This window comes from Pelodiscus sinensis, chromosome 7 (genome assembly GCF_052426305.1).
Source record: "Pelodiscus sinensis isolate ZL-2025 chromosome 7, ASM5242630v1, whole genome shotgun sequence".
Taxonomy (NCBI): domain Eukaryota; kingdom Metazoa; phylum Chordata; order Testudines; family Trionychidae; genus Pelodiscus; species Pelodiscus sinensis.
In genome coordinates, this window is record NC_143058.1 from 13,787,472 (window position 1) to 13,813,603 (window position 26,132).

At 41.9% G+C, this 26,132-nt stretch overlaps 2 protein-coding genes across 11 annotated transcripts in view; one reads left to right on the plus strand and one right to left on the minus strand.

Moving 5' to 3' along the window:
• The window catches only part of CEP70 (centrosomal protein 70), a 30,522-nt gene extending 28,051 nt beyond the window's left edge, over window positions 1–2,471 (plus strand). For all 10 annotated transcript variants that reach the window (XM_075933203.2, XM_075933211.2, XM_075933209.2 and 7 more), the window contains 2 exons: window positions 878–960; window positions 1,403–2,471. In XM_075933203.2, the coding sequence (XP_075789318.1) occupies window positions 878–939 (62 nt within the window). In that variant the 3' untranslated portion in view covers window positions 940–960; window positions 1,403–2,471. The remainder of the gene's footprint in view (window positions 1–877; window positions 961–1,402) is intronic.
• The window catches only part of ESYT3 (extended synaptotagmin 3), a 60,256-nt gene continuing 34,859 nt past the window's right edge, over window positions 736–26,132 (minus strand). Inside the window, exons 8-22 of the mRNA XM_075933202.2 lie at window positions 25,934–26,054; window positions 24,132–24,293; window positions 21,859–21,941; window positions 18,769–18,817; window positions 18,064–18,153; window positions 16,478–16,540; window positions 14,898–14,960; window positions 11,879–11,965; window positions 11,253–11,402; window positions 9,803–10,215; window positions 8,283–8,381; window positions 7,549–7,680; window positions 5,014–5,119; window positions 4,326–4,375; window positions 736–2,869 (exon numbers count right to left, since the gene is read on the minus strand). Of these exons, the coding sequence (XP_075789317.2) occupies window positions 2,833–2,869; window positions 4,326–4,375; window positions 5,014–5,119; window positions 7,549–7,680; window positions 8,283–8,381; window positions 9,803–10,215; window positions 11,253–11,402; window positions 11,879–11,965; window positions 14,898–14,960; window positions 16,478–16,540; window positions 18,064–18,153; window positions 18,769–18,817; window positions 21,859–21,941; window positions 24,132–24,293; window positions 25,934–26,054 (1,705 nt within the window). The 3' untranslated portion in view covers window positions 736–2,832. The remainder of the gene's footprint in view (window positions 2,870–4,325; window positions 4,376–5,013; window positions 5,120–7,548; window positions 7,681–8,282; window positions 8,382–9,802; window positions 10,216–11,252; window positions 11,403–11,878; window positions 11,966–14,897; window positions 14,961–16,477; window positions 16,541–18,063; window positions 18,154–18,768; window positions 18,818–21,858; window positions 21,942–24,131; window positions 24,294–25,933; window positions 26,055–26,132) is intronic.

A 26,132-nucleotide genomic window follows, 5' to 3' on the forward strand; every position in this document is an offset into this window, starting at 1 on the left:
ACCATCCCATCCACTCTGCTGGGTCAAGTTTAGTAATGCTTATCTGGAACTGTAGGCTAAAACGCAGGGGCTGGTAACCTACCCGAGCAGCTTAGTCCTTATTCACTACAGCTTACGTGCTACATTCTACAATTCTCCCCCCACATGCCCATAAACTTATTAGGAAAGAATCAGAGCAATTCTACTTACTGCCTTAAAGAATGAGGTGAGTGAGTGCACTCAGTGTGGCTGCTCATTCAGACCAGTCAGTGGGTAACTTTTCCCAGTGCATTCTTGGATCATACTTTAAAAAGCAATTTTCAATTGCTGAAGTATATAGTGAGTCATACCCAAGGGATCTGTTTGTCACTTAACTGCAAGTAGGTGAAGAATTTAGCTAATAGGCCTGCATGTGTGTGGGATGAAAACATCTAAGTTCTTGGTAGTCATGTAAATAAGGGCTTACAGGTTGGCTTTGAGCTGCACACCATGCAAATGGCTACATGTTAGATTTTTACTCATTTTTAGAGGTTCACAGTCTGAAAAATCTTCTTTGAGAATGTTATACCTCTTGGGAATTGTTAAAATTGTAAGGAAACAATTAGTAAGATGTTTACTAGTAACAGTAGCACAAATGAAACAAGTAGCAGCTGGATGCCTGGAAAAAAGCAGCCTGACTGACTTGTTACTCCCAACTTCAGGTATAGGGAGGCTGGATTTGCATCAGCACCCTAAAGAACTTGACCAAACAACCCATTCCCAGAGAATTTAAGTGTAAAGTTTATTTGCTGTAATAACATGTGTCCTAACATTGAAGCTAAAATTTCTACTTGTAGACAATACCACTATTCTTCCTGTATACAAGTGACTCACTGCTGTGCTTTTAACTTGGTTTCAGAAATCAATAATGTGGATGACATTGTACCTACTGTGCAGAATCTCAAACTGCTAGTTCGATGAAGATGTTAATGTAACTCAGCTGTAAGTAAAATCTAATTTACAGCTACCTCCCTCGTGTTTGATCCTGATGTACAGTTTTTTATAATTTTTTTTGACTAAAATAAAAGTTAGTTAGCAAATCTTACTATTGCATTTTTATTAGTCCATTACCAGGTTAGAGAAGAGATCATGTTCCTGAAAATATATAGATGAGTTAACTTCAGTCCATCCTACTCTACCAAATCCAGACAGGCATGGTGTTAAAATGATTGATCCTTTTGGTATTTATCTCTGCTGTAAAATCAGTTACAGTATGTAGAGCTATGCTGCCATAGATGTTAAACACAACTTCTATGGAAAAAGTACAATGAAACACCTTAGCCATTCACTTACATTATTTTCTGCAGTGATTTATTAGATTAGAATTCATGAATAAGATCCAGTTCTAGTTGTATGAGTCAGTGACCCATTTTATCTACTGCAGGTTGAATCTCTCTAATCCGGCACCCTTGGACCTGACTAGTGCTGAACTACAGGATGTCAGTAGTGGCTAGCAGCATTACCAACACTCCACTGCTTCCTGGGCTTTTAGACAGTTAAGGGTGAATTAGAGTTAAACAACAGTAAACACCACAGAGCCAGGACTGGTTGCTGTAAACAAACTTTATGGGACTTGCTGATAAGGGATGTTGCCAGACCAGAGAGTGCTGACTAGAGGTTCAACCTGTACTGGACTTGTGGCTGGCTGCTGTAAAAGTTTTTTGGGATATTGACAATTAGGATTCTGGGGAACAGGATGTGGAAGTTCTGGAATATAGCCGGACTAGACTGTTAGATAATTGAAACGCGTTAGCTTTCAAATGCAGATTTAGTGGCAAGCCTGTTCTGGTATTTTGAACCAGCTATGCTACTGAGAGCTAGATCTTGGCTCAGAGGTTGCATTTGTTTCACAAGCAAGATTAAAATTGCCTTTTTAAAATGGTTTATTGTACATTTTGAAATTTTAAAATATACTAAATTCCTGGAAGTAGTTTGCCTCATACTTAAAGTCTGTTATAAAAGTAAAGTGGACTGTGCATTCTTAGCAATATTTACAAGACTTTAGAAATAGTTAAGTACAATAATAAATTCAACCTTAAGGCATCAGATAAATCCCTGCTGATAATTTGGCACAGTCACCCTACTTTGGTGGCTTTTACGTGTGTGTGTATATATATATATCCAGGGCTCGACAGATTATACAATCTACTCGCCTGTGGCGAGTAGATTGTATAAACCCGGAAGAGCTGGGTTTCGGTGATCTGCGCCAGACAGCGCGGCTGGCAAGCCCTGTATATATCCATTTCCAGATGGCATCTATAATCTGCTTTATAAAAAGCTCCTGAATAGTTGAATTGTAACAGTAGTATTTAGACTATTCTAAATGGATTGCAATAGCTTCTCTTTGAGCTCTTTGTGTGAAGTGTTGAAGTCTGTTCTGCAACTGCCATAGTTTTAAAGCATTCTGTAGACAAGAGATACAGACAGCATAGAGAAGTGACATCTATCTTTTTTTTTTTAAATAAGTCAGACCTGCTGTATTCTTGGGGCTGGAAGTATTCTTAAGTAGTGAATAATCAAATATGGAAAGTAAAATTTTTGAAGATGTGTCTTGTAGGACCTAATGCCTGTGTCTTTGTTCTTGGTTTAACACCTCCAGAGCTAGTCTAAATCTGAAAATTTCAATTTCTACCTTTTCTAAAATGATAGCCAGCCATTTGAAAAGGGTAAAATATAAACACATCATCTCACAACTTGCTTTGTGTACAATATTCTGAAGTTTTAAAAACAGATTAGTTACAGAATATACATATATACACACCCCCCCATATAAAGAATATAAGTCATTGCATGTAAGGCACATGGTACAGGACATCATCTTCTGCTTTGTCTGTACGTTCTCAACTCATACCTGCCGGAGACAGCAAATTAGTGTGTGTCATGACTACCTGATTTCAAAATGCAGAATTACAAGTGATTTTAAAATTTGGAGCAGGTATTTTTAAATGTTTGACATTGCTGTGGTTATTTTTTTATTCTGTTGCCTGACCATGATCACTAAACTTTTCAAATGTGAAATTAGACAGGCACAATCTTGAACACTACAATTTAACAATTCCTATACATTAATACTGTAATTTAAAAATTGTCAGATCAGTATTGCTGATTAAAACTTAGCAAATTAAGATTTTCTGTCTCCCAGGTTATTAAACTAAGAGCATTTAAGCAAATGATACCCCATTAACTATTGCACATTAGTCTGCAAATAGCATTAATATACCTTCTTAGTTTAATTCCTTCTGAGATTATTAGTGCAGGCAGTCCCCGGGTTACGTACAAGATAGGGACTGTAGGTTTGTTCTTAAGTTGAATCTGTATGTAAGTCGGAACTGGCGTCCAGATTCAGCCGCTGCTGAAACTGACCGCCAGTTCTGACTTACATACAGAATCAACTTAAGAACCCCAGGCGTCCCCAAGTCAGCTGCTGCTGAAACTGATCAGCAGCTGATTCCAGGAAGCCCGGGGCAGAGCAACTCTGCCTTGGGCTTCCTGTAGTCAGCGCTGGTCAGTTTCAGCAGAAGCTGACTTGGGGACGCCTGGGGCAGAGCAGCTGGGGTGCTGCTGGGTTGCTCCAGTAGTGCCCAGAGCAGCGCTGCAGGACCAATCGGCAGTGCCCCAGCTGCTCTGCCCCAGGGTCCAAAACAAAAGCCTGGTCTGCTGCGGGGGGGGGCACACTAGCTGCGCTCCCCCCCCCCCAGCAGACCAGGGACACAGGGAGCAGAGCCGCGCCTCTGAGGCTTTGCTCTGGCCAAGCCTCAGAGGCGCGGGACCCCGCCGTGGCTGCAGCTTCAGTCCCGGTGCCTGTGGTCTGCTGGGGACAGTCCCCAGCAGACCACAGGCACCGGGACTGAAGCGGCAGCAGCGGCGGTTCCCCGCGCTTCTGAGGCTTTGCTCTGGCAAAGCCTCAGAAGCGCGGGTACCCGCCCGATGCCCCTGGTCTGCTGGAGATGGTCTCCAGCAGACCAGGGGCACCGGAGCAGCTTACGAACGGGGCTCTCTCGCCCCGGAGCTCGCAGGTAGCAATCGCCACCTCGACCTCCGGGGCGAGAAAGCCCCGTTCATAAGTGCGGATCCGACGTAAGTCGGGGACTGCCTGTACAAAACTAATGCTTGAAATGAAAATAAATTAACCATTTAAATTTGGTTCCTAATTCAAGTTAATTGTACATTTGCAGTTTAACTATTCACTCAAGTTACAAAACACATGCCCATAATTTTGGAAGTCAAGTAGCACACTTATAATAAAAGGTGTTTCACTTAAGATACAGCTTATTTAGCAAGCTTTGAAGCTGTAAAGACAGACTTACCATTGAGAGAAGCCTTTGATTAAATCTTCCTTTGACAAGTCAATCAGCACCTTTTAAAAAATGCCATATTTTATAGTCAGCATTAAACTTGCAAGAGTGAGCAAAGCTTAAATGTATAATTAACTTCTTATCCAGTCAAAATTCTACAGCCAATCAGTGCTTCTGTTGCAAGGAACTGAGCTTCAAGCATTCTGTTACCATCCTCAGCACTGAGGACAATTTCTGAGCAACTGTCCATCAGAGCAAGGGGTAGAAAATTCACTCTTCTGCTTGGGGAGATTTCACTTTTGCCAGAAAACTTCCATCAGAAAGTTACTCAAGTTGCAAGGGGAACCCAGATTCATTTGCAACCAAGGGCCATATTTTTGAAGTGAAAATATTTTGCTCTTTACTAAAAGTAGTATTGCAGAATTTCAGTTCCACAAAAGTTTGAGTTTGTGGCTTTTCATCCTATTTTGTCGTACATTTTTTCCAAACATGCAAAACTTTTTAAATAAAAATTATTCCTTGGCTAGCCTGAGCTGCTGAAACTCCAAGTTAATGGCAGAAAGCTTTAATCCCCTGTGATACTAAGGGCCAGAAAACAGTTTAAAAGAAAGTTTTATACAAAAGAATATGAACAGAGGTACAGTCAGCTTCCATGGGAAAGACTGTTTAAAACTGAATAGTACTTCATAATTTAACTTACTTTTCCCAATTCCCTTCTTTCACGTGAAATAAGCGATCTGCTATTTTTGACTGCAATGTCTAGTGTCCTTTTCTTGACTTCTTCCAAAGATTCAAAAAATTCAAATCTAAAAAAAAAAAAAAAAATGTAAGTGCATGCCAAGAGACCAGAAGCAAAGTCAAACAGTAATAATAAAACAAAACTTCACAGCCACTACTGAACAAACTAGTATTGCAGGAGTGTCGTCATAGCTGTGCTTTCTGGGATAAGGTACAGTATACAGTACAAAGCAAAATGGTAAAGGTTGAGAACTTCACTATCCATTTGAATACAAACATATAACTGCTGTTTTGGACCCTAACATTTGCTCAGAGCAACTTGCACCAGTCTGAAAGGCTCATACCCTACCAGTTCACTAGAGACTAGATCCCTCTACTTGTCTGTGGTAATATTTCTATACTTTAATCGTATTAGTTGTTAAACAGATCTCTTCTAGATAATCATTTGAGGGCTGATGAGCACTCTTCAGTACAGGAGAACAATGGCAATACAGAAGATGTGTGTTTTGGAATGATTTGCTATTTGTCAGTTTCTTCCCTCACATGCAGAAGCAAAATAGCCATAACACACAACCATCAGCTGGAAGTAGCTCACAATCCAATTGTCACACGTGAGGGCGTGTTTCTGAAACAAACTTAGCCTATGAAGGAAGAAGTGTGGTAACTGACTTCTTGGTCACAATTCTAGCATATACTTAAACCAGAGGACAAAATTGCTGAGGTGCTGTAGAGGAAGCGAGTTTCATCATTGCTAAATAGTATTTCCAGAAGTCAGATTAAGGTGAAGTGTTTTGAGATAGCAAATATGTATTTCATGAACAGCATTATAAGTAGTACAGGACAATTGATGTTGGAAAGAAGAGTGGGAGAGAAGAGGAAGTGCTCCTGATAGCAGTGGTGAGAGTTTGAAAGAACAGACACACATATACACAGCAGTCATCCTTGGAATAAAAAACAGCAGTTCCCCAGCTTTAAACAAAAACAAGATTTTTAAATAGTTACTGGTTGTGTGCCTACCTAAGCGGTCTCTCTTGATTTTCAAAAAGCAATGAACAGCTCTGCAGTGTCAAGGTGTGGGATTCCAAAAACTGAGGCACTCAGTCATTTTAAAAAATGTTGGCCAAACAGTTGAGTAGCATGTCTTACTAATGTGCTAAGCACTACTGTGTGTGACCCTATGCAAACAAAGTTACTTACACATTTTTAAACTCTTTGTGAAAGCAGTCAGTGGGCTTCTAAGAAAGGGTCTGATTAAAGAGAAAAAGGTTGGTTTGGTGTGCCACAAGAAAGAGATTAATGCCGAGAGAGACCAATAGAGACACAGAATACAACAGGCACATACACAGTAAGAGTCAAGCAGCAGCATTCAGCATTACTTGAACTTTGGGAAGGACGGCCTTAGAGTAGTGGTGGGCAACCTCTGGCCCATCAGGGGGCTCTCTGTATGGCCAGTGAAACATTTTGTTTACTGGTGCCTATGGACAGGATTGCCAGATTTCACTAGTTTCCACCTGTGACTTAGTATGGGTACCTTGCTGGTTGCTAGACTTGGGTTGTGAGTGACCTCCACTGGCTGCAGCAGGGCAGGGGATGAGTCGTCATGCAAGGGGGCTTCAAACCTGTCTGAGTTCTCCCAGGGAGCGGAACAATGGGAAGAAGGGGAGTGGAGCCCTGACTGGGGGCAGGGCTGGAAGTGGGTTAACGAAGTTGCTGTCTGGGAAGCAGGGGAGAAGGAGCTAGGGAGTGGGGCTGGGACTGAAGGGCCCAGCCACCCCACCCCCCATCTCAAGGGGGGCGGGGGCACTGAGGCCTCCTAGCCCCAGTTCCTGTAACCAGATTACCTCTGTGCTGTATCCTGGAGAAGCAATAAACTCCCTCTATTCTACTGGAGTCTGTTCGTGCCACTACAGGGGTGCAGGAGACAGGAAAACCCCAATGCGCCGTCACACCATCCACAGTTTTTCTTACCAGTATTACTAGAGTGACACACACAGCCAGGGCAAGGAAGTGAGGTGCATACTGATTGCACTCAACACTGACTGGATGCAGAGTGTGCACGGCTATGTCATAGCACGGCTATGGTTCAGTTGGCACACCCTAAAATTCTAGGTACACAAGGGCAGTTAATCTCTTGGGTTAGGACAGTTTTGCTGTCTTGGTTATGACAATCTGGCAGCCCATTGAGATGGAGGGGCACCTCAGGTAGTTCACTCACTAGCCTCAGTTGCCCATCACTACCCCAGAAATACAGGGAAGACTGGTGTATGCGGGGAAATATCAAACCTTAATTACAAGCAAATTCCAGTCCCCAACAAAAACCTATTACAGCTTTTCCTATAGTCTTTGCATCATAGTCCTTTATGCATGACAGATGCATACAGCTATGCAACCTATTTCACTGGGTAGGGAGTGCCTGCTAAAGAGCTTTAGAATAACCAGTTTAATTTTTTCTGTCCATAATATTTCAGCACTAAGTGATTCTAAGTTTTCTACTTACTTTTCATCATAATGGGGGTCGAATGTTTTTTTCTTAACAGTAGTCTTCCTTCTGCTTGCCCGTCTTTTATCTGGAAGCAGGTAGACACGAACATATGGATCTACTCCACGATTAGAAGGTGGCATCAAGTTTCTTTTAAAAGAAGACAAGTCTGTGTTGATACACTAGAGAAGCTCTTTACTGGGTTTATTCTAGTAATAAGCCAAACTTAGGCTGTCGAATAAAATAGTCTTGGTGGTGGTTTGTAAGCAAGGAATGATTTGTGGTATTCCAAATTCAGTTCTATAAAGTTTTTAGACTTGCTGACTACACACTGCTTTTGAATAATGAGGCCACTTAGAGGTAGCTAAGTATAGGTATCTATTCTTGAGAATCAAGGCAGGTACCCCTTGTGTTTCAGGGCACATGCCAACCATTAGTGGTAGTAAAGATACTGTATAGGCACATAATTCCATAATGTGTCTATATAGTAACACATCTGATAGGACATTTTCCACTGAACCTGCTGTACCAGTCATTGTCAGACTGCTGGATTGAGATGTGGCAATTAGTTTTCCTATGCCTAGTAAAATTAGAGTTTGGAGTCGGCAAGTGTTTCTTACAGCAGTGTTAGCACTGCTGTGTTACATATGCTGCATGAGATACACATACTGAAATGAAGCATTAACTTGTACAGGAAAAGCTAGTCTCATTTAGATTATAGGTAGATGCAAACAACAGTCTATACGTGTTACCTGCAGCCATTTATCATCACAATGAGACTGCGTCGCAAAGAGGCGTATCGCACAGCGAGCTGGATCTCTCCCAGGGGCATTCCAGTTAGATTTGTTCCACTGTAAGAAAGTTACATGTTCAGGATTTTCAGCTATTTAGCATCTGGATGCACACACAAGATTAGTACACACTGTGCGCTAGGAGATACAGGGGGTCAAGGTACATTTTCAGTTAGGAAAAAAGGTCAGTGGGGAAAATCTACATAAAAATGCATTGAAATCAAGTGTCTCATTGAATCAGTCATTCACCAAAACAGATCTTGCATTTCAACTTCAGAAATGGAAACCCAGGTTTCAAAGCACAGCACTTACCTGTTTCTGGTATTCTCCATTTGTTCCTACAAATAGAAACCATGAAACCATGCTAATTTTAATGTTGAAGACAGTCATTTGATTTATTATATTGGTATCTTTTCTTGCTATTAGTGTAGCATAAGGATGACAGCAAATGCTTCCATAAAGAATTTAAATGCTTGATTATTGTAAATGCTCTTTAATAAGTTACAGTACAATGTGTAATCCTCCATTTGTGGATTAGTTTGGTATCATGTCTTTGTACATCACCTGGAATGCTAAATGGTCCCTGAGACATAGGCAGTGTCCTACAGCAGCAGAGATTCATAAGAATTTTCTATTTTAATTTGCCTTAAATAGCTGAAATTGGTTTGATGCCTCTACTTGTTTGACAAATTTCTGTGCTACTTTCAGTTCATGTAAAAGGAGTTAATTATACAGAACCAGATGCATAGGACTCCCACTGACTCCTATGGGTCAGACCTTACCTAATGGCAGAACTGGCTCGTACACAGTTTTCCAGCCTCGTAATGAGACCATCCATGCATTGATGGTGAAAACCATTCAAAGTTATTCAGTTTTCAAAACTGGGGGGAAAAAAAGTCAGCCAAACCTACTTGACGTTGAAGCTTCAAAGGAGTAGCTAAGTTAGTCTGTAACCGGAAAAACTTAAACAATGAATAGTCTTGCAGCACCTTAAAGACTAACAAACATGTAGATGGTGGTATGAGCTTTTGTGGGCACAACCCATTTCTACTTGATTTTGTCTGTTTGCATCACAAGGTTCTGCTTTAGTATATGTAACACCTGAAGTTCTATCCTTACCTGTAACCCCAAAATATGCTTATTGTACCCAAGGACAAGTGTACTTCTCAATGATGGGATGTAGGACTTGCTATGTGAACCATGTGGAGTGCCTTAAATGCATAACCTTCATGTAAGGAGATACAATTCCCCTGAATATATAAAGGCAAGGAGCTGCATCTGCTTACACAGATTTGAATTTGATCTCAGAAGCAAATAAGCTTCTGGAGAGCTACTGACTGAAATGTTTACAGAAGTTCCTGGCTAAATCTTTGGAATTGAAACCTCAGCCCACTACTGACTTAAATAGTCGTGTACATGGTGGAAGCCTATTAAAAAAAAGGATGACAAGGTAAAGCACAATTCAAATGTAGGATACATACTTAAGAGCCAGGTTGCTGTCTAATTCAAAGCATGAAGTGGCAAAAGAGCTCAGTGAAGCAACACTGGGAGCAGCACTGTGTTCCAGTTTTCTTGTTGGTAGAGTCACCAACGGGTGTGGTTCCAGATATTGTGAACCTGCTGGTGCATTAAACTCAGCAGAATTCTCATTTACAGCAGATCCTGCTGGGTGCTCAATTACAGTAAGGCCTGCAGTGCTCTCTTTTTTAGCTCCTTTGGCTTCAGGCACTCCAGAGTCTTTGCTCACATGGGATACTTTGGAGGGTTCTATTTTTGGTGGGAGGGGACTTTTGCGTTGGTTTCCACCCTTCTCTGCAGCAGGTACAGGAACTTGCTTCAGAGCTTTGCCACCAGTATTGTTGCTTTGTGGATCAGGTTCCTTGATGCACAAGACCTAAAACCAGGAAATACAGAGAATATCATCCTTTAAGTGCATGTACATTCTGAGTAGCACAGTACTCATTTCCTGTTAGTAACCTGGAAATAGTCAGTGTTTTTGAAATGAGAGTCTCTGGTTTCATAAGAGAAGATAGGAAGTAAGCGCTTTCATATGCACACTAAGTGATTAGTCCCTGCCTGACTGGATCTACCTAGCTTAATAGTACCCCAATTCCTGTTGGTCTTACTGGTCTCCTTTCCTAACAAACCATTGTCAATATTGGGGCAGTTTGTTTATTGTTAGGTTACTGAATGCAAATTTAGGCCTTTTATTTTATATATGTGGCCTAGACAGCCATTGGGGCTCCTGGGTGTTTCCCACTTTTGTAATCAGGTCACTTATTTAAGTGTTTAAATATTCATTTTAGCAGCCTAACTTTAGGCTTTAATTAATACTGGCCCCTACCTTCAAAATTCTGACTTAGCAAAATTTCCAGGGGAGGAGGGAATGAGACCAAAAACACACACCAACTGAGATGAGATGCAGCATATATTTCAGAAGGACCAGTTTTTAGGATAAATTAAGTTTGAAACTAGCATCTTATTTTAATGTTAGAGCTGCTACCACTGCTATATTATTTTACACCCTAGTCTAGCAGTTAAATGATAAAGCGAGGAGAATGTGAAGTGTTTCTCTTAAATATACACAATTTGTAAAAAAAAATCCTATGCTAGTGGGTAGGGCAAGGACATCCAGTACATGAGTTAAATCTTATTTAGTTCTTCTGTATGTTTGCATTAACTAATTTAGGAAATCCGATCCATTTAGCTTGGGTGTTATCTTTCTGGACAGATTCGTGTGGTTTTTATTCAGGTGCTGTTAAGCCTAAATATAATTTCATTACTTCTAGCAATTATTATTTATTGGGGTGTACAGATTTAAAACTTTATCCACTCCATAGCCTGTGTAGAGATTTATCTGTTTATTTCAGTAACATTCAGGCTTCTGCTAGGACAGTCAGTAAAGAGAGTATATAGAAGACTAAAACATACCCGTAACACAAGTTTCATCTTAATAAAACTGTCTAAACCAGACTGATCCAGCTGAAATCTCTGATCCAGAGTCATCTCAGAATCCTTTAGCAAGTGAGAGAGAGATACAGCCAAGGTTCCCAGCACATTCTGCCGATCCTTATCTTTTATCTGGAAAAGAAGGAGGTTTTAATTGGAAGGCAAAATTGCTATATATGTAATATACACCAAAGCTAGAAGAAGTTTGGAATAGTCTAGCAGACCAAAAACCCGGAAAGAAGAAGAGGTTGGTCCACTGTAGGACCTACTAGAGAATATGGTTGCATTCGAACAGGACCATGCCAACATTCCAGAAAGCACAATCAGTTAATATACTTTAAGAGCAAATCCCATACATCTAAGTAGAGAGGGACCCAAAGCAGCAGAACTGGCACAGACATTTCTGCAGGGACCAAAGATTTAATTAATCCTTTAGACATTCTTCCCCAAAAGGGAGCGCACACATCCAATGACTGCTTGCATTCCAGCTTAAACACAAGTCCCAGCAAGCATGTATAGGACGGAATCAAGGCCGTATCCACCGTAACTAGACATCAAAAGGCAGACCATACATTCAGACAAAGAAAGGGAAGCACATCCGTTCTCACCTCCAAATGAAGCGACTGGGACTGGGCACTGTGGACGAAGAATGTGAAAGCCTGGCCCCACATCGGATCTTTATTGAATTTGCAGGTCTGTAGAAAGAGCAGGGTTGTGGAATTTTAGTTGTTTGTTCTCAGCTAAGTGTTAAGTTGGGGTTATACAGGCAGTCCCCAGGTTACGTACAAGATAGGGACCGTAGGTTTGTTCTTAAGTTGAATTTGTATGTAAGTCGGAACTGGTACATATTGTAGGGGAAACTCTAGCCAAACATTTCTCCAGAGCTCAGTTTTATTCTCCCACACCTCACTTCCCTCAGTCCTTCATTTTCAAGCTGAGGTGTCTGCTGAGAAAAGCCGCTCCGCGTCTCCCTGGTCTGCTGGGGGAGGGGCGCTAGCTTCACGTCTCCCTGGCCTGCTGGGGGGAAGCAGCTAGTGCGGGGTTGCCTCACCCCGTTTGTAAGTAGGGATCCGATGTAAGTCGGATCCATGTAACCCGGGGACTGCCTGTACACAGAACAATGATGTAGGAATGGGCATGCCTCCAGTACCATGTTTTAGCCAAATGCTCTATCCAACCCATAGGCTATGTCTACATTGCAGCAGTTTTTCAGAAGAAATGCAAATTTGCTCCTTTACAAGTCTCGTGCTCTCATTTGCATATTCTCTTCCGCAAAAAGGATTGGAAGAGATTGTTGCGGGGGGTGGGGGTACCCGCAGTGTAGACAGGGTAATTTGTAGGAAAAAACCCTTTTGCGCAAGATCCCTTGTTCCATAAAAAATGAGGCTTACAGGATCTTGCGCAAAAGGTTTTTTTTCCCTGACAAATGGCCTCATCTACACTGTGGGGTTTTTTCCCCTCAAACACCTCTTCTGCAAAAAGGATCGGAAGAGAAAATGCAAATGAGAGCACGAGATTTGCAAATGAGCGCTTCATTTGCATTTCCTCTTCCAAAAAACTACTGCAGTGTGGACATAGCCATAGAGAGAATGAAATTCCCCAGTCAGACATGTACACAAATGCTGTCTCTGGCTGGCAAAGCCAGAACAAGCGAGTGCCAAGATAGGTCAGCCAGGTTATAATCCACTCTGACTAGCATTCCCACAACCTGCAGACAGCAGGATTCCTTTGTGTCTCCAAAAAGCAAACAAATTGCTTCTAAGTGGAACCTCCCAGATAACAGGAAGTGGCTTTCACAGTCACTAGCACTGAATTCCACTGGGTACTAGCCGGTAGGAATGAAGGATAGAGGCTGGAGCAGAGATTCTCAGGCTGGGGTCCACAAGCCCACGCAGTGGTCAGTATGTAGCTTGCCACCTGCCAGATCTGGCCTGCTGCCACCAGTCTTGCAGCCCAGCAGGAGCCTTGGATAGGATCCTAGTCTTCTGAGCCCCCCACACCACTCAAAGTTTCTGGCTGCAGGGGCCACGTGTTCTACACACTGTGAGCCTCTCAGGGGCAGAGGCTTTGTGCACCCCAGCACAATCTTGCAGCTCCCATTGGCTGGAAGTTGGTCAATGGGAGCTGCACTCAGAACATATGGACCCTGCAGCTGGCCATTTTGAGTGGTGGTGGTGGTGGTGGTGGGAGGGCATGGAAGGCAGGTAGCTTTCCTAAAGGTCTTGCTGTCCCAGGACACAACCCAAACCTGCACCCCTATCCAGGTCACAACCTCCTCCCAGACCTTGCATCTCCCTCCTGCACCCATATGTCCTCCTGGATCCTGCAACCCCAAATCACAACCCCCTCCCTTCACCTTAACTCCCTCCCGGATTCCACACTCTCTTCTGCCCCCCTACTCTATCTCTTCCATTGACATCAAAGAGTATGGCCCCTGACCACTTACCGAGTTCTTGAAGTGGCTGCTCATTAAAAATTATTGCCTACCCCTGCTCTAATCCCTTTTGTGAGACCATTTCAGGCAATGTCTACACTGCAGTTCTTTTTCAGAAAAAGGTACGCGAATTGTGCGCTGCACGGGGGAAATGTGGGAAAAACCTCCTCTTTCAGAAGAGCCCTTATTCCTCATAAAATGCAGAGAGCTGGGACTGCCAGCAGGGTCTTTGCTGAATCTGCTCCATCAAATGGACTGCCTCTGCCAGCCCCAAAAGCACTGTTGGCAGGGCACTCTGGTTGGGGATGGGAGAGGAGCATCAAGGATGCCTGAGAAGGGAGAACTGATGAGGAGGAGGAAGATGACTGAAGTGAGAATCTGGGAAGGGACTGAAAACAGCTAAAGGGGCAATGATTAGGGTAAAACCAAAATTTCACTGGCAGAGGGAATGGAAATGATAATGGGAGAATATTTCAATTTCAGTGCAGGCAAATTGAGCTTGTGTGTATGAGAAATGGGATTCACTTCAATTTGAAGGTGAGCAAAATGTACTTGTGATAAAAGTGATTGTAGGGCTGTAAGCAGAATGGAGTTAATGGGTGTCTGTCAAGGTGAGAACTGATTAACTGAGAAGAAACTCATTGCAAAGAGTAAATAGATCGAGGAGGAGAGCGGGAAAAAACATTTTAATTTGACAGAGTGAAGGCAAGAGATGGTGATGGGAATTTGTTTCAAATATAGAGAGGAAAATGTATTTGAACAACAGGGGCCAATAGCAGCCTGGCACTCATGAAAAGGGATGTGGTTCATGTGATGACACCATTATGTAAGAGTGAGCTGAACCACTCTATGAAAAAAAAAATTGAGAAGCCACTGCTTTTGGCTCTGTGTTCTAGTAACAAGCCAGCATTGGCCCCCGGCATCCAGTTAAACCACCACATAAAATGTGTCTGTACAACAGGTACTTAAAACCACACCTAATACTTCTATATTCAAGCTTTACTTGAAATACAAACCAAAGCCATGCGTGAAGTAGTGCAGTCCCTCTATATGTAATCTGTGTGCCACACAACTCTGTCTATCTAATTCCAGTTACCACTTTCACTAGTTGCTTTAAGCCAGCTAAGCAGCAAACATATCTTCACATAAAAAACCATGTTTCCAGACCACAGGAGTATTCAGCAGCCTCTCACCTTGCTTTTCAGAGTTTTGTTACCCACACTGAGCACGACATAGGAGGAAGCATCTTGGTCCATCTTCAGTTTCCCATTTTTTAGTAAAAGGAGAGAAGACAGTTATTAGTCATGTTCAGCCAGCAATACAAAACCACTTCTGCTTTAGTTAATCTGCAATATTTAGCTGGGGTGGGGTTGGGACAGAAAGCGGGCTGAGATTTGGGCAAACTATTTCTATTAAAATTAATAGGAATTAAGCAGACACATCGCCTAAATCCAAGTCTAAATGTTTAGAAAGAAAACTCTATTTTGGGGTGTTCCCCCTTGACGAGAATGGTTACCAGCAAGTAGCATGGCCACCTCCTTGCACCAGATATTTTTGCACCATCTTATCCAATTCAGACAGGTGAGTATGAACTCAGTAATGTTGCAGGAGGAGACAGCATAAGCAGTAAAGAATGAACAATGATATGAAGGCATCATCCAAATCACATGCTATTTGAATATCAACACAAGTTACATTCTGAACCATTCTTAACTAACTTAAGTTTTGAATTTCCATGGCTACTACACTAAGCATCATATTTTGATCTTGCACTAGCCAAGGTTCATATTTAAGTCAAACTGTTGTGCATTATGGATATAAATTATAGTTATTAATGTGAAGTTCATCAGGAGGGAAAACCAGATAAAAATACTTCCTCTCAGCAAAGATTTCCATTTTCATATAGCTGCCCAAATGATTCACAGGCCTCAATCGAGGGGGATTTCCTAGAAATCTGGAATCACTGTAGACAGAGCTAGAGGTACAGCCCTTGAAATTTCATGACAAGATGCACTTTCCTACTGGAGGATAGTTCCTGCCCAGGATGGATAACACTGAGCTTCCAGCAGAGACGAAAAACCCCACATGCTATTTCAAAAATGCATTTTGTGTCTAGATGCGTTATTTCAAAATAAGCTATTTCGAAATAACACTGCAGTGTGGACATACCCTACGAGAAGAGGAGTTATGAAAAGCAAACAGGACGCCAGTGACCATTTCTGAGAAGGAAGATGCCCATTACTCCACTTGGGAAAGAGAAGAAAGCCTTACAGCAGTGGAGATGAGGATATGGATTAGTCCAATGGCAGGATTCTTGTATTGTGTAAGGATGGTGAGGGTTTTGGTTTAGTTTAAGACTGCAGTTGAGTTTTGTTTCTCATTCCCTTAGTGTGAAAATGAAATCACAGTATAGCAGTGGGCTGCATCTGTTAATGGAGCCTGTAGAAAGATACCAGGGATAGTTCCGGCCCACCAATGTAGAGAACAGTGGTTATTCAGACCCCAATTCCTGACATGGCTGAAATGTTTACCTTTAATGGAAGCCAGCCCAACTGGTTAGATCTTGTGTCATGTAGCTTGTCTTTTTATGGTGTGTACAGAAAATAGATGCATTTACCTTGAGGTATTTCTGGGTTTGGAACTTCTTTACACCAGTGTCACCATTTGAGTATTCAAAGTGATTTCTCTGTATCTTTGAAGAAGGTGTTAAAAAATAGCAGCACTAACTATTGTTAGTTAGAAGCCCAGGCTGCTTCTTTCTACAATTACTTACCGAAAGGTTGCAAGCACTTTCCAAATAGACTATTAACAATGCGGTGGCTAGGCCATTCTTATCCTGTAAAGATTAGCAACAAAAATAAACTCATCAAGGACGAAAATCACAGTAGAGCACAAATGCACGGGCTACGTACTGACATGCTGCTAGACTGAAATGATCAGTTTTTCAATCTGCTCCTAAAACCTGGCATTTAGGGGCATGCAACTCAGTCCCTTTTGAACAGGTAGGCATTGAGATCATGTAACCAGAAACCAAGCACTGTATGTTCCAATCCTGCTCTCATTGAAATCAATGTGTGTTTTGTCACCGAAGTCAATGGAAGCAAGATTGTTTTCACACAGAGTTAGATCCACATCTCATAAGCAGTATGGAGGGGTGTATGAATCTGGGTGCACAAATTACATTGTGGAACAAGTGCTGTTCAGGTCAGAGGACAATAGACTGAGGAAATCAATGACTAGGGTTGTTGGCCACCTTCAGTTTCTCCCAACACGGCTAAAAGTGACTTGTATCACTCATTCATTGCTGTGTCATCCAGGTATAGATTATATAGCTCATGAACTAGCCAGTGAAGCTCTGTTCTTCATATTTTCACACCTATCAATTGATAGGCCGCATTTCCCAGATGCCTTTCCTTATCAGATAGTCCATGTGCATATGTAGCCACAAAAATATACACATCAGTGAGATAATACAATCTAGTCAAACCACAAGTCTCAGAGGGGTACCCATGTTAGTCTGTATCTGTAAAAACAGTGAGTAGTCTGGGCTCCTCCTAGATGAGCCAATTAGTGGTGATGGAAGTTTTAAGATGTATACCATGTCTCCAATTACAATTTTTCAGAAGTAGAGTCACTTTGAACCTTTCAACTTCATTTTCAATTAAGTGTTAAGGGTATTAAAATTGTAAGTGTGGTCAATTAAGTTTTAGTCTTCAATGTTGTGACCTCAGTTAGCCAAGTCCTTCACTGGGGAGCTGAGCCCCTCATTCAGCAAAGCACGTAAGCATCTCCTCAACTTTCCACATGGGCTCATCTCTCTCTAGTCAGCAGTGGATCAAATTCCATTGGCTTCTGTGGAACTGAAGTGTATACTTAAGCCCTTTGGTTGAATGTGGCAAAAAGGGAACCCTTTTAAAAAGGAGAGATGCAGACTAGCGCACTGAAAGAGTACTATGGTCTTCTCTAGCCTCAGCCCCAAACTAGTCTCACTATTGGAAGCTGGTTTTTGCTCCATGCGGGGGCTCAGATACTGCATTACATACATCATTTGGGTGTGGTCAAAGGAAGCAGGGAGAAGAGAAAGACATTATTGGACCAATGCTGTCAAATGCTGCTACTATTTTTTTTTAAGTAAGGGTTTGCATCATTTTTCTTATTTTAACCTAATCAGGAATTAGATGAGCTCTCCTGATTCTAAACACATTCAGTCTCGGGGAAGTTTATATCTAATCTCCATCAAACAAATGTAAGTTCTAGGTAGATTATTTACTTAATAGCTTCGTTCATAGGCTCCCTTGAAGTATAATGTCAGACTAAGTTATTCAGACATTATATATCTATCAAACAAATAAAACTTACCTGATGTAGTTTTTCTTGGTCAGTTACTAATGAAAGCCACTCCAGCTTTAAATGCAAATGTCCACTTTCAGTCTTACTTAAGGGAAACCACTAAGTGAAGAGAATTAAAAAACAACCTGAGAACTGCTGGCAGAAAACAAACATTGTGTCACAACTGTACTGTGAATTATGCACAAGTGCCAATTAAAATTGCACTTTATGAGCTTGAATTTTTAGGCACAAACTGACCTACTGAAGTGTATTTAGAAACTAAAGACTTGAAACATTAACATTAAATTAGGTACTGATTATATAGAACCAATTATACCAATAAGCACTGGAAACTCGGAGCAGCAATCTGCACGGGGTTGATTTCCAGAGCAAAAGTTTTTTTGCCCATGACAAGTTATACTAAGACATTTTTAACTAGGATTTATTGAGACACTTGTACAAACATACATTCAGGACACACTATGCACATGCAACACAAGTGCAAAATAGCACTTCAGAGTCACTTGAATCGCCTGTTTAATTGAAGAGCCATTCCTTTGGATATTTCAAGTTCTATGAGCAACAGGAACCACCTTATACTTCTCTTTCCCCATGATAAAATTGTTAAAGCAACTAACAAGTTGCAAGTGTGCAGAATCATCATCCCTGAATGTGCAAGGTCCATACTATAGACCGTAGCCAGTGCCACATGAACATAGACCATAACTTTTTTACCTTATCAACAATTCCATCATTCATTACATCAGCAAGGCTTATAAGTAAGCTGCAAGACAAAAAGTGAACATATAATATCCACTACTATACTTTCAGTTTTGGCGAACGGCATATTATAATTCACGGACAGGAGGGATTCCCTATAGATAGATGTTTTTTGAAACACTCGTGTATAGAAAAAGTTACGTTACCCTTAGCATGTGTAATTGAACATGTTTGGCGTTTGTTTTCTCTCTCTTCGGATATGTTTATAACACCACACATCTAAAGGCCCCTTTGAAACATATCCCTCAAGTGTTCCTCATTTTAGGAATCACCACTTATTTTAATGTTACCAGCATTCCATACAAATTCAGGGGCCCATCACTTTTAGTACTCAGTTATTTGCAATCAAACAAACTCAAAACACTGAGGTTTAGAGACAGAATTATTTAGACTAAAAAGAATTAATCCCTCAGTGTTAACATTTCCTGCATCCCTTGGCCATAACAACTGGGTCTACACATTTACTCCAGTTGTGAGCTCAACGCTAAGCGAAAGTTAATTAAAATGTCACACACTATAACAAATGTTAATGGGAAAAGGTGAAAATGGGAGACAGAACTAGTACAAACACAAAGACCTATTTATATCACTCAAGGACTCCTAAGATCATGCCTGATAAACAGGGCCATCCCTAGAGAGACAGGGGGCTTGGAGCAATCCCTCCCTCAGCATCCCAGGTGTGGAGCCAGGGCACCCCCACCCAAGTCCCACCATGATTCTGCTCCATCCCTTCCCCACAAGCCTTGTCCTTGCTATGCCCGATTCAAACGGGAATTACAGGGGCCCAGGTGCGGGGCAGTCGCAGAGGTCCCTCCCCTGCACTCATCATGGCAGAGGAAACTGGGGCAGCCAAGCAGCCTGCTTGGCCTCACCCCATCGCACCACCCTCCCAGCCTACTTCGCTTTGCTCCTCCACAGTAGCGGGAAGCGGAGTGCCCTGGGTGCTCTGCTTCTTGCTGCTGCAGAGAGGGTTTGCACAGCAGGCTGGGGGTGGCACGGAGCAGGGCAGGCTGCTCCAGCTCTCACCACTGCAGTGAGTGCAAGAAAGGGCGACCCCTGCTGCCGCCTCACGCTAGGCCTGTCCATAGGAAGGCTGAAGCAGCCGCCATGGAGCCTGGGGTGGCCCGAACCATTCTATGGACAGGACAGCGAACAGCTCAACAAGGTAAGTGTGAAACTTGGAATCACCATCAACTTTTTCTCTCTCTTTCAGAAGACTCCGAGGCCTGGCATGGCCATCAGTTTCCACTATTTATTTTGGTCTTGTGCTGGACTGTTCAGGTTTCAGAGGGTCATGTGGATGGATTTGGCTCTCCCCACCCTTCAGTTCCCCTCTTTCTAGGGGTATGTCTACACTACCCCGCTAGTTCGAACTAGCGGGGGTAATGTAGTCATCCGCAGTTGCAAATGAAGCCCGGGATTTGAATTTCCCGGGCTTCATTTGCATGAAGCCGGCCGGCGCCATTTTTAAATACCGGCTAGTTCGAACCCCCGTGCCGCGCAGCTACACGCGGCACGGAGTAGCTAGTTCGGATTAGGCTTCCTTGCTATGGCTAATCCGAACTAGGCTTCCTAATCCGAACTAGCTACTCCGTGCCGCGTGTAGCCGCGCGGCACAGGGTTCGAACTAGCCGGCATTTAAAAATGGCGCTGGCCAGCGTCATGCAAATGAAGCCCGGGAAATTCAAATCCTGGGCTTCATTTGCAACTGCGGATGACTACATTACCCCCGCTAGTTCGAACTAGCGGGGTAGTGTAGACATATACTAGGTGATTTTCATACTGTCTGTGGCATCCTCAAAGCATGTCCTAAATACATCCTGTCTTTTCACCATATTCAGTGCCTTAGATTGGGTGGCTCTACTTACAGTTTCTGATGTTGCAAGAAACTGTTGCCAAGGGACTTGGAAGGTCTTCTACAAGCATTTACTTTGGAATGAGTGGATCACGTCTTAAGTAGCCAGATGCAAATTTGCAAAGTTTCAAGAGGGGCTAATAAAGGACCATGTGCCCTGCCTGGGTATCTCCAGCAGTGAGAAAGTCAACACCAGAGACAAAAAGATGCATCTTGTCTGAGGTTCCTACCATTGTGTGTGTGTGTGTATGCACACACGAGAGCGCTTGTATAGTTGACCCTTGTTTTGTTTCTAGAAAACAGAATCAGGCTTTAAACAGCAGTTACAGCTCTAGCCCATGTCAACTAACTTGCTTTTTCCTAAAGGGACAAATATTTTTAATGCTGTCAAATGGAAGGATTGAGAGGAGGGGGCTTCGCTCTACTAACTATGCAGCTTAAAAGAAAAAAAAAAAGGAGGATGTTTAAAAACCCCTCACCTAATACATCCCACTTCAAGTGTTTTAATGACTTTTTTTCCCACATATCTTCAATAAAAGGTGAAAGATTTCTAGTTTGCCATGGTTGTGAGCAAGCTAAGGTCTGGATACCAAACCATCTTTAAAACCATTTTGAGTCGGATGGTGACAGGCTCATATTAATAACTTTCATTCTTTGGGCCCAGTCATTCCATGAAAATTAAACACAAACACTTCGTTTTGGGTCTTAGTCACATCCCATGTTGGATAGGTACTCTTAATGAAGTAGCAAGTTTGCCCTTTGGTCCTGGCTTGCAGAGCTCAGACTTAAGGTCATTGCCAATTCTTGGTCTCTAATAGGAAGGCCAAAAAAAGTGCCAACAGCGGTGACTATTTTTATGACAGGGATCCTTCTCCATTAGGAACCTAATTGAGAGCATCACATTGGTTTCACATACATCAGTGATCTGACAGCATCCAAATGTAGGGACTTTACTACCATGATTAGTTGGGAATGGATCAGAACTAGAAACCTAGAGGAAGTAGTCTCCACCCCCATCTACCGCCAGTTGTTTTACAAGAAGTAGCTACATTTCACATATGATTTACATCTTGCACTGAACAACTAGCATGGAACTGTCTATGCCTTTATTCTTATGGAGGATTGTTTTTAAAAAAATTGAGCATACACATACTATTGTAAAGAAGTGGAGGAGAAATTATGTGCATCACCTGCCCAGAAAGTCATCTTTATCCGTATCTTCATCATACAAGTCCACTTCTAAATCCTGTCCAGGCAATTCATGAACAACAAACTGCAGTGGGGAGAAAGGGGGGAGGGGAAGAAAGTTATAGGAGTTAGACAAATATTCACGGGCTAGTGACAAGAATGCAGCGCTTCCCGGGGTCTATTGAGGAAATACCGACCAAGCAGCTCACCTTAACAAGGAAACTTGGTTTTATGGTAATGTAGGGTCAGCATAAGCATGATGTGTTTGCATCTTGTCTAAAATCTACGTACACACACAGTTTGAAAACTGGTATGGTAGTTCAGGGACCGGGATCAAGTTTTCAGGGCAAACATCAGTTCATAAGAAGTTCCAAAGATACTGGTTAAAAACAGAATGTTACCAACTCAACTGTCCAATGATCTGCTCCAATACAATTAGGCAAGGGGATCACAGGGGCCTCGAAAAAAATCAAGACCAGCTCCATGCATAGAGGTAGGATCAAGTAAACCTAGAGCACCCTGACCTATTACTTCTTATCCTACCTTCTGTGAACTCCAAGAACAATTGAACTCCGTCCTCTTCATAACAGCCATTAACATATTTGCATATAGTCAGGTCCCCTCTCAGTCTTTTTTCCAAAGACTCAACATGCCCAGTTTTTTTTTTTAAACCTTTCCTCACAGGTCAGGTTTTCTAAACTTTAATATCTTTTTTGGTCTCCTCTGGACTCCCCCATTTGTCCACATCTTTCTCAGTGTGGTGCCTAGATTTAGACACAGTGCTCCATATGAGGCCTTAGCAGTGCTAAGTAGAGCAGAACAATCACCTCCCATGTCTTACATACAACCCCCTGGCTAATACATTCCAGAATATTAGGCACAACTGTAATCACATTATTGACTCATTCAATTTGAGACCTATAATCTCCAGATCCTTTTCTGCAGGACTATTCTCTAGTCCCATTTTGCAGTGGTACATTTTTCTTTAAGGGAAATATTTTTGCACTTATTTTTATTCAATTTTTTGTTGATGTCAGACCAATTGTCCAATTTAACAGTTATTCTGTATTCGAATCCTGTCCTCCAAACTGTTTCCAACTCCCGCAAGCTTGGTGTCATCTGCAGATTTTATAAGTAGACTCTTCGCTCCATTGTCCAAGTCATTAATGAAAATACTGATTAATACCAGCCCCAGGATGGAGCCCTGCAGGACCCCACTAGATATGTTCTCCCAGTATGACAGCAAGTCATTGATAACCAGTTTTTAAGTGACATTTTTTTCAATCAGTTGTGTACCCACTTTGTAGTAATTTCATTTATACTATACTTTCCTGGTTTGCATGTCATATGGGACTGTGTCAAAAGCCTTTCTTATACCAAACAAAATCACATCTACTGCTTCCCCTTATCCACTAGGCCACAAGGTCAAAGAAGGAAACTAGTATGATTTGGCATGGTTTGGTTTTTGACAAATCCATACGGGCTATTCCTTTCAACCTTATTATCCTCTAGGTACTTACCAGACAATCAGTTTGTAATTTGATTGCTAGTAAGATAATGGAATAAAGTTAGGATGATACCTCAAACTCCTTTTATACCTGTTTTTAAAAGACTATATTTGCCATTCTCCAGTGGACCTCACCAATCCTCCATGAAAATGGTTCCCATATTGCTTCAGGTAGTTTATTACATACCCAAGGATGAATTTCAGCTTGCCTACTTGTAGACTATTTTGATAAAATTGATGTATTCCCTGTTCTTTTCCTATTTTGGCTTACATTCCGCCACTCGTTAATATTAACTGTACTGAGTGTGGTCTCACTAACCTTTTTAGCGAAGAGAGAAACAAAAATGGGCATTAAACATCCAAACATTAGCTTGCCTTCCCTGTTAACCAATATTTCTCTTTGTATTTCTCTTGCTCCTAATGTATTTAAAGAATCTCTCATTGCCTTTTATGGCGCTTGCTAGCCCCTCATTCCTTCCTTGCTTTGGAATCAGGAAAACTATCACTTCACGATCATGTTCACTGAAATTGCCTTCCACCTTCAGATTTGCTTCCAATGGCTCTTGTTGGTAAGAATCAAGTCTAAAGGGCTGTCCCCCTTGCTTACTTCTTCTACCTTAAAAAAAAAAAAAAGTTATCCCTGATACCTTCCAAGCATTTATTGAAGGGCAGCAAAAACAAAAACAAAAAAGTACCCAAATCAAATATAATCCACATATGCAAACTACAACAACTTCGTATGGTTAGAAAGATCAATAGATTCTATACCTCATACATTTCGTTCCAGATGGGATTAAGATTTCGTTGTATGGTCTTGCTTCGGAACTGCACCAACCCAACTCGAAGATTAGCATAAGGGTCAGACTTCCCCCGGAAGTGGTCTTTCTGGACAAGATTTTCAGCTTGTAGGAGATGAACTCTTACTACTCCCTGAACAGATCAACATGAAAACATGAGCCTGTTGATAATTGCAACACATTGCCTTGTAAAATAGTTATTTCAGGAGTTGATTCCAACCATCATTTAGCAAGGCTGCCATGGTATTTTGATGCAGAACATCTTATGTAATAGATGTAAAACAGGAAACATTTGTAATGTGTAATTTCATTTACTTAAAAGAGAGTTTATACAGATGCACAATCTACTATATATGTGAGAGTCTGTGTGTTTCTTCATGCAGTGGCCATGGAGAGGTGCTTCTTACCTGGCCCCAAGCTGCAACAGCGAAAGTGCAGAGGAGTCCTCTCCCCAGGAAAGCCTGCATACTGAACCCCTCATTCCCAGCCCCACCCCAGAGCAATGATTTAAGTGAAGTATGTACATTTGCATTTCACCCCCCACACCGCCAAAAATTCATTGAGCTAAGGACATGAGCAATGGTTATAGATCAGGCAGGAAAGGCCTCCGGTTGACATTACACAGGGAACGGAGCATGTTCAGGCCTTTCAGGAAGTGTGCTTGTCCCCCAGAGCCTGAAAGCACAAAAAGTAGCCTCCATTGGTAAGGCACAGTGGCAGGATGCTTTTGAGTAGTTGTTGCAGACGTGGCCATTCAACTTGCTTTTGGTTACTACACGTAGGTGACTGAGGAAAAGGCATAGATGGGTGGAAAACATTCACTCAACAGCTAGAATATTTATAGTATATTCGAGAGTGAGATTTGCATTTGACAATGTTTTGAGTGAGTTTTTGCAAGATATTTTATTTAGTAAAATGATTTCTGACTGCATGCCTTCCTGTTCTTTAAGTGTCTCAGAGCATTATTAAGTGAAGAATTGCTGGGTGAGCATACAAATCAACCACAAATTGAAGAGTCAACATATTCCTTCATTAACCTAAAGCTTTCACCTGGGAAGAGAGATCACTGATTGATTTCTTAAGCAAGCCTTATTTACTATATGTATAGGATATATAAAGACTAAGAGGAACAGTTGGACAATATCTGCTTTTGTACCTTCAAAATACTGGGGATACTCTATGAAGATAAAAACACGACTAAGTAGAAGATATTGCTGCAGTATAACCCGGTGTCAGGTTAGAGATTGAAATTACCTAGATACCATTGTGATGGGTTCACTAGAAATACCCTAGATAGGCAGAATACCTCTCCTTTCACCCTCTGGACCTCCCATCAACTACTACTGTCACAGGATTCAGTATCCTCCATCTTCACCTTTTGCTCAGATCTCTTCTACTTGTTTGAGCTGACAATTTAGTTTTAATAGACACAAATGGGAGAAAACCATTGGTTAGTATTATATATGGCATGGGCAAGCTTCCTCTGAAGTTGTGTGTCTGCCCCAGAGTTCAATATTGCAGTAACTTGCATTCTCAACCTGAACAGATACCTGCTACCATGCTTCAGTTTTGTTAAGTGCCTATGTCACCTCGGGTCTTGTCCAAAAAACAACCAAACTTGTGACAATCACCCTAGTTCTCACCGTTTAGAGGTTGATGCATTAGCCAACTGTGCACACACTCCTCACCACCACCCCTTCCAATCGTAGCGTACGGCATATTCAGCTGATTGAATGTCCATATATCATGTCACCCTGTTCAGAAAACACTCACACGTGGGATAGGGAATCGCAGTTGGGAAATGTTCATGTTCTTTTTCAGTGGAATTGTGATTCTGTTTGGTAACACCAGCCGTGAAGCAATCAGGTCTTGGATTAGTGTGTCTGACATTTCACTGAAGGGAAAATTTAAACAAAAAAAAGTTAGCTACAGCAAGTCATTGCAAGTTTTAGCCTTCTCCTTGCCTTGAAAG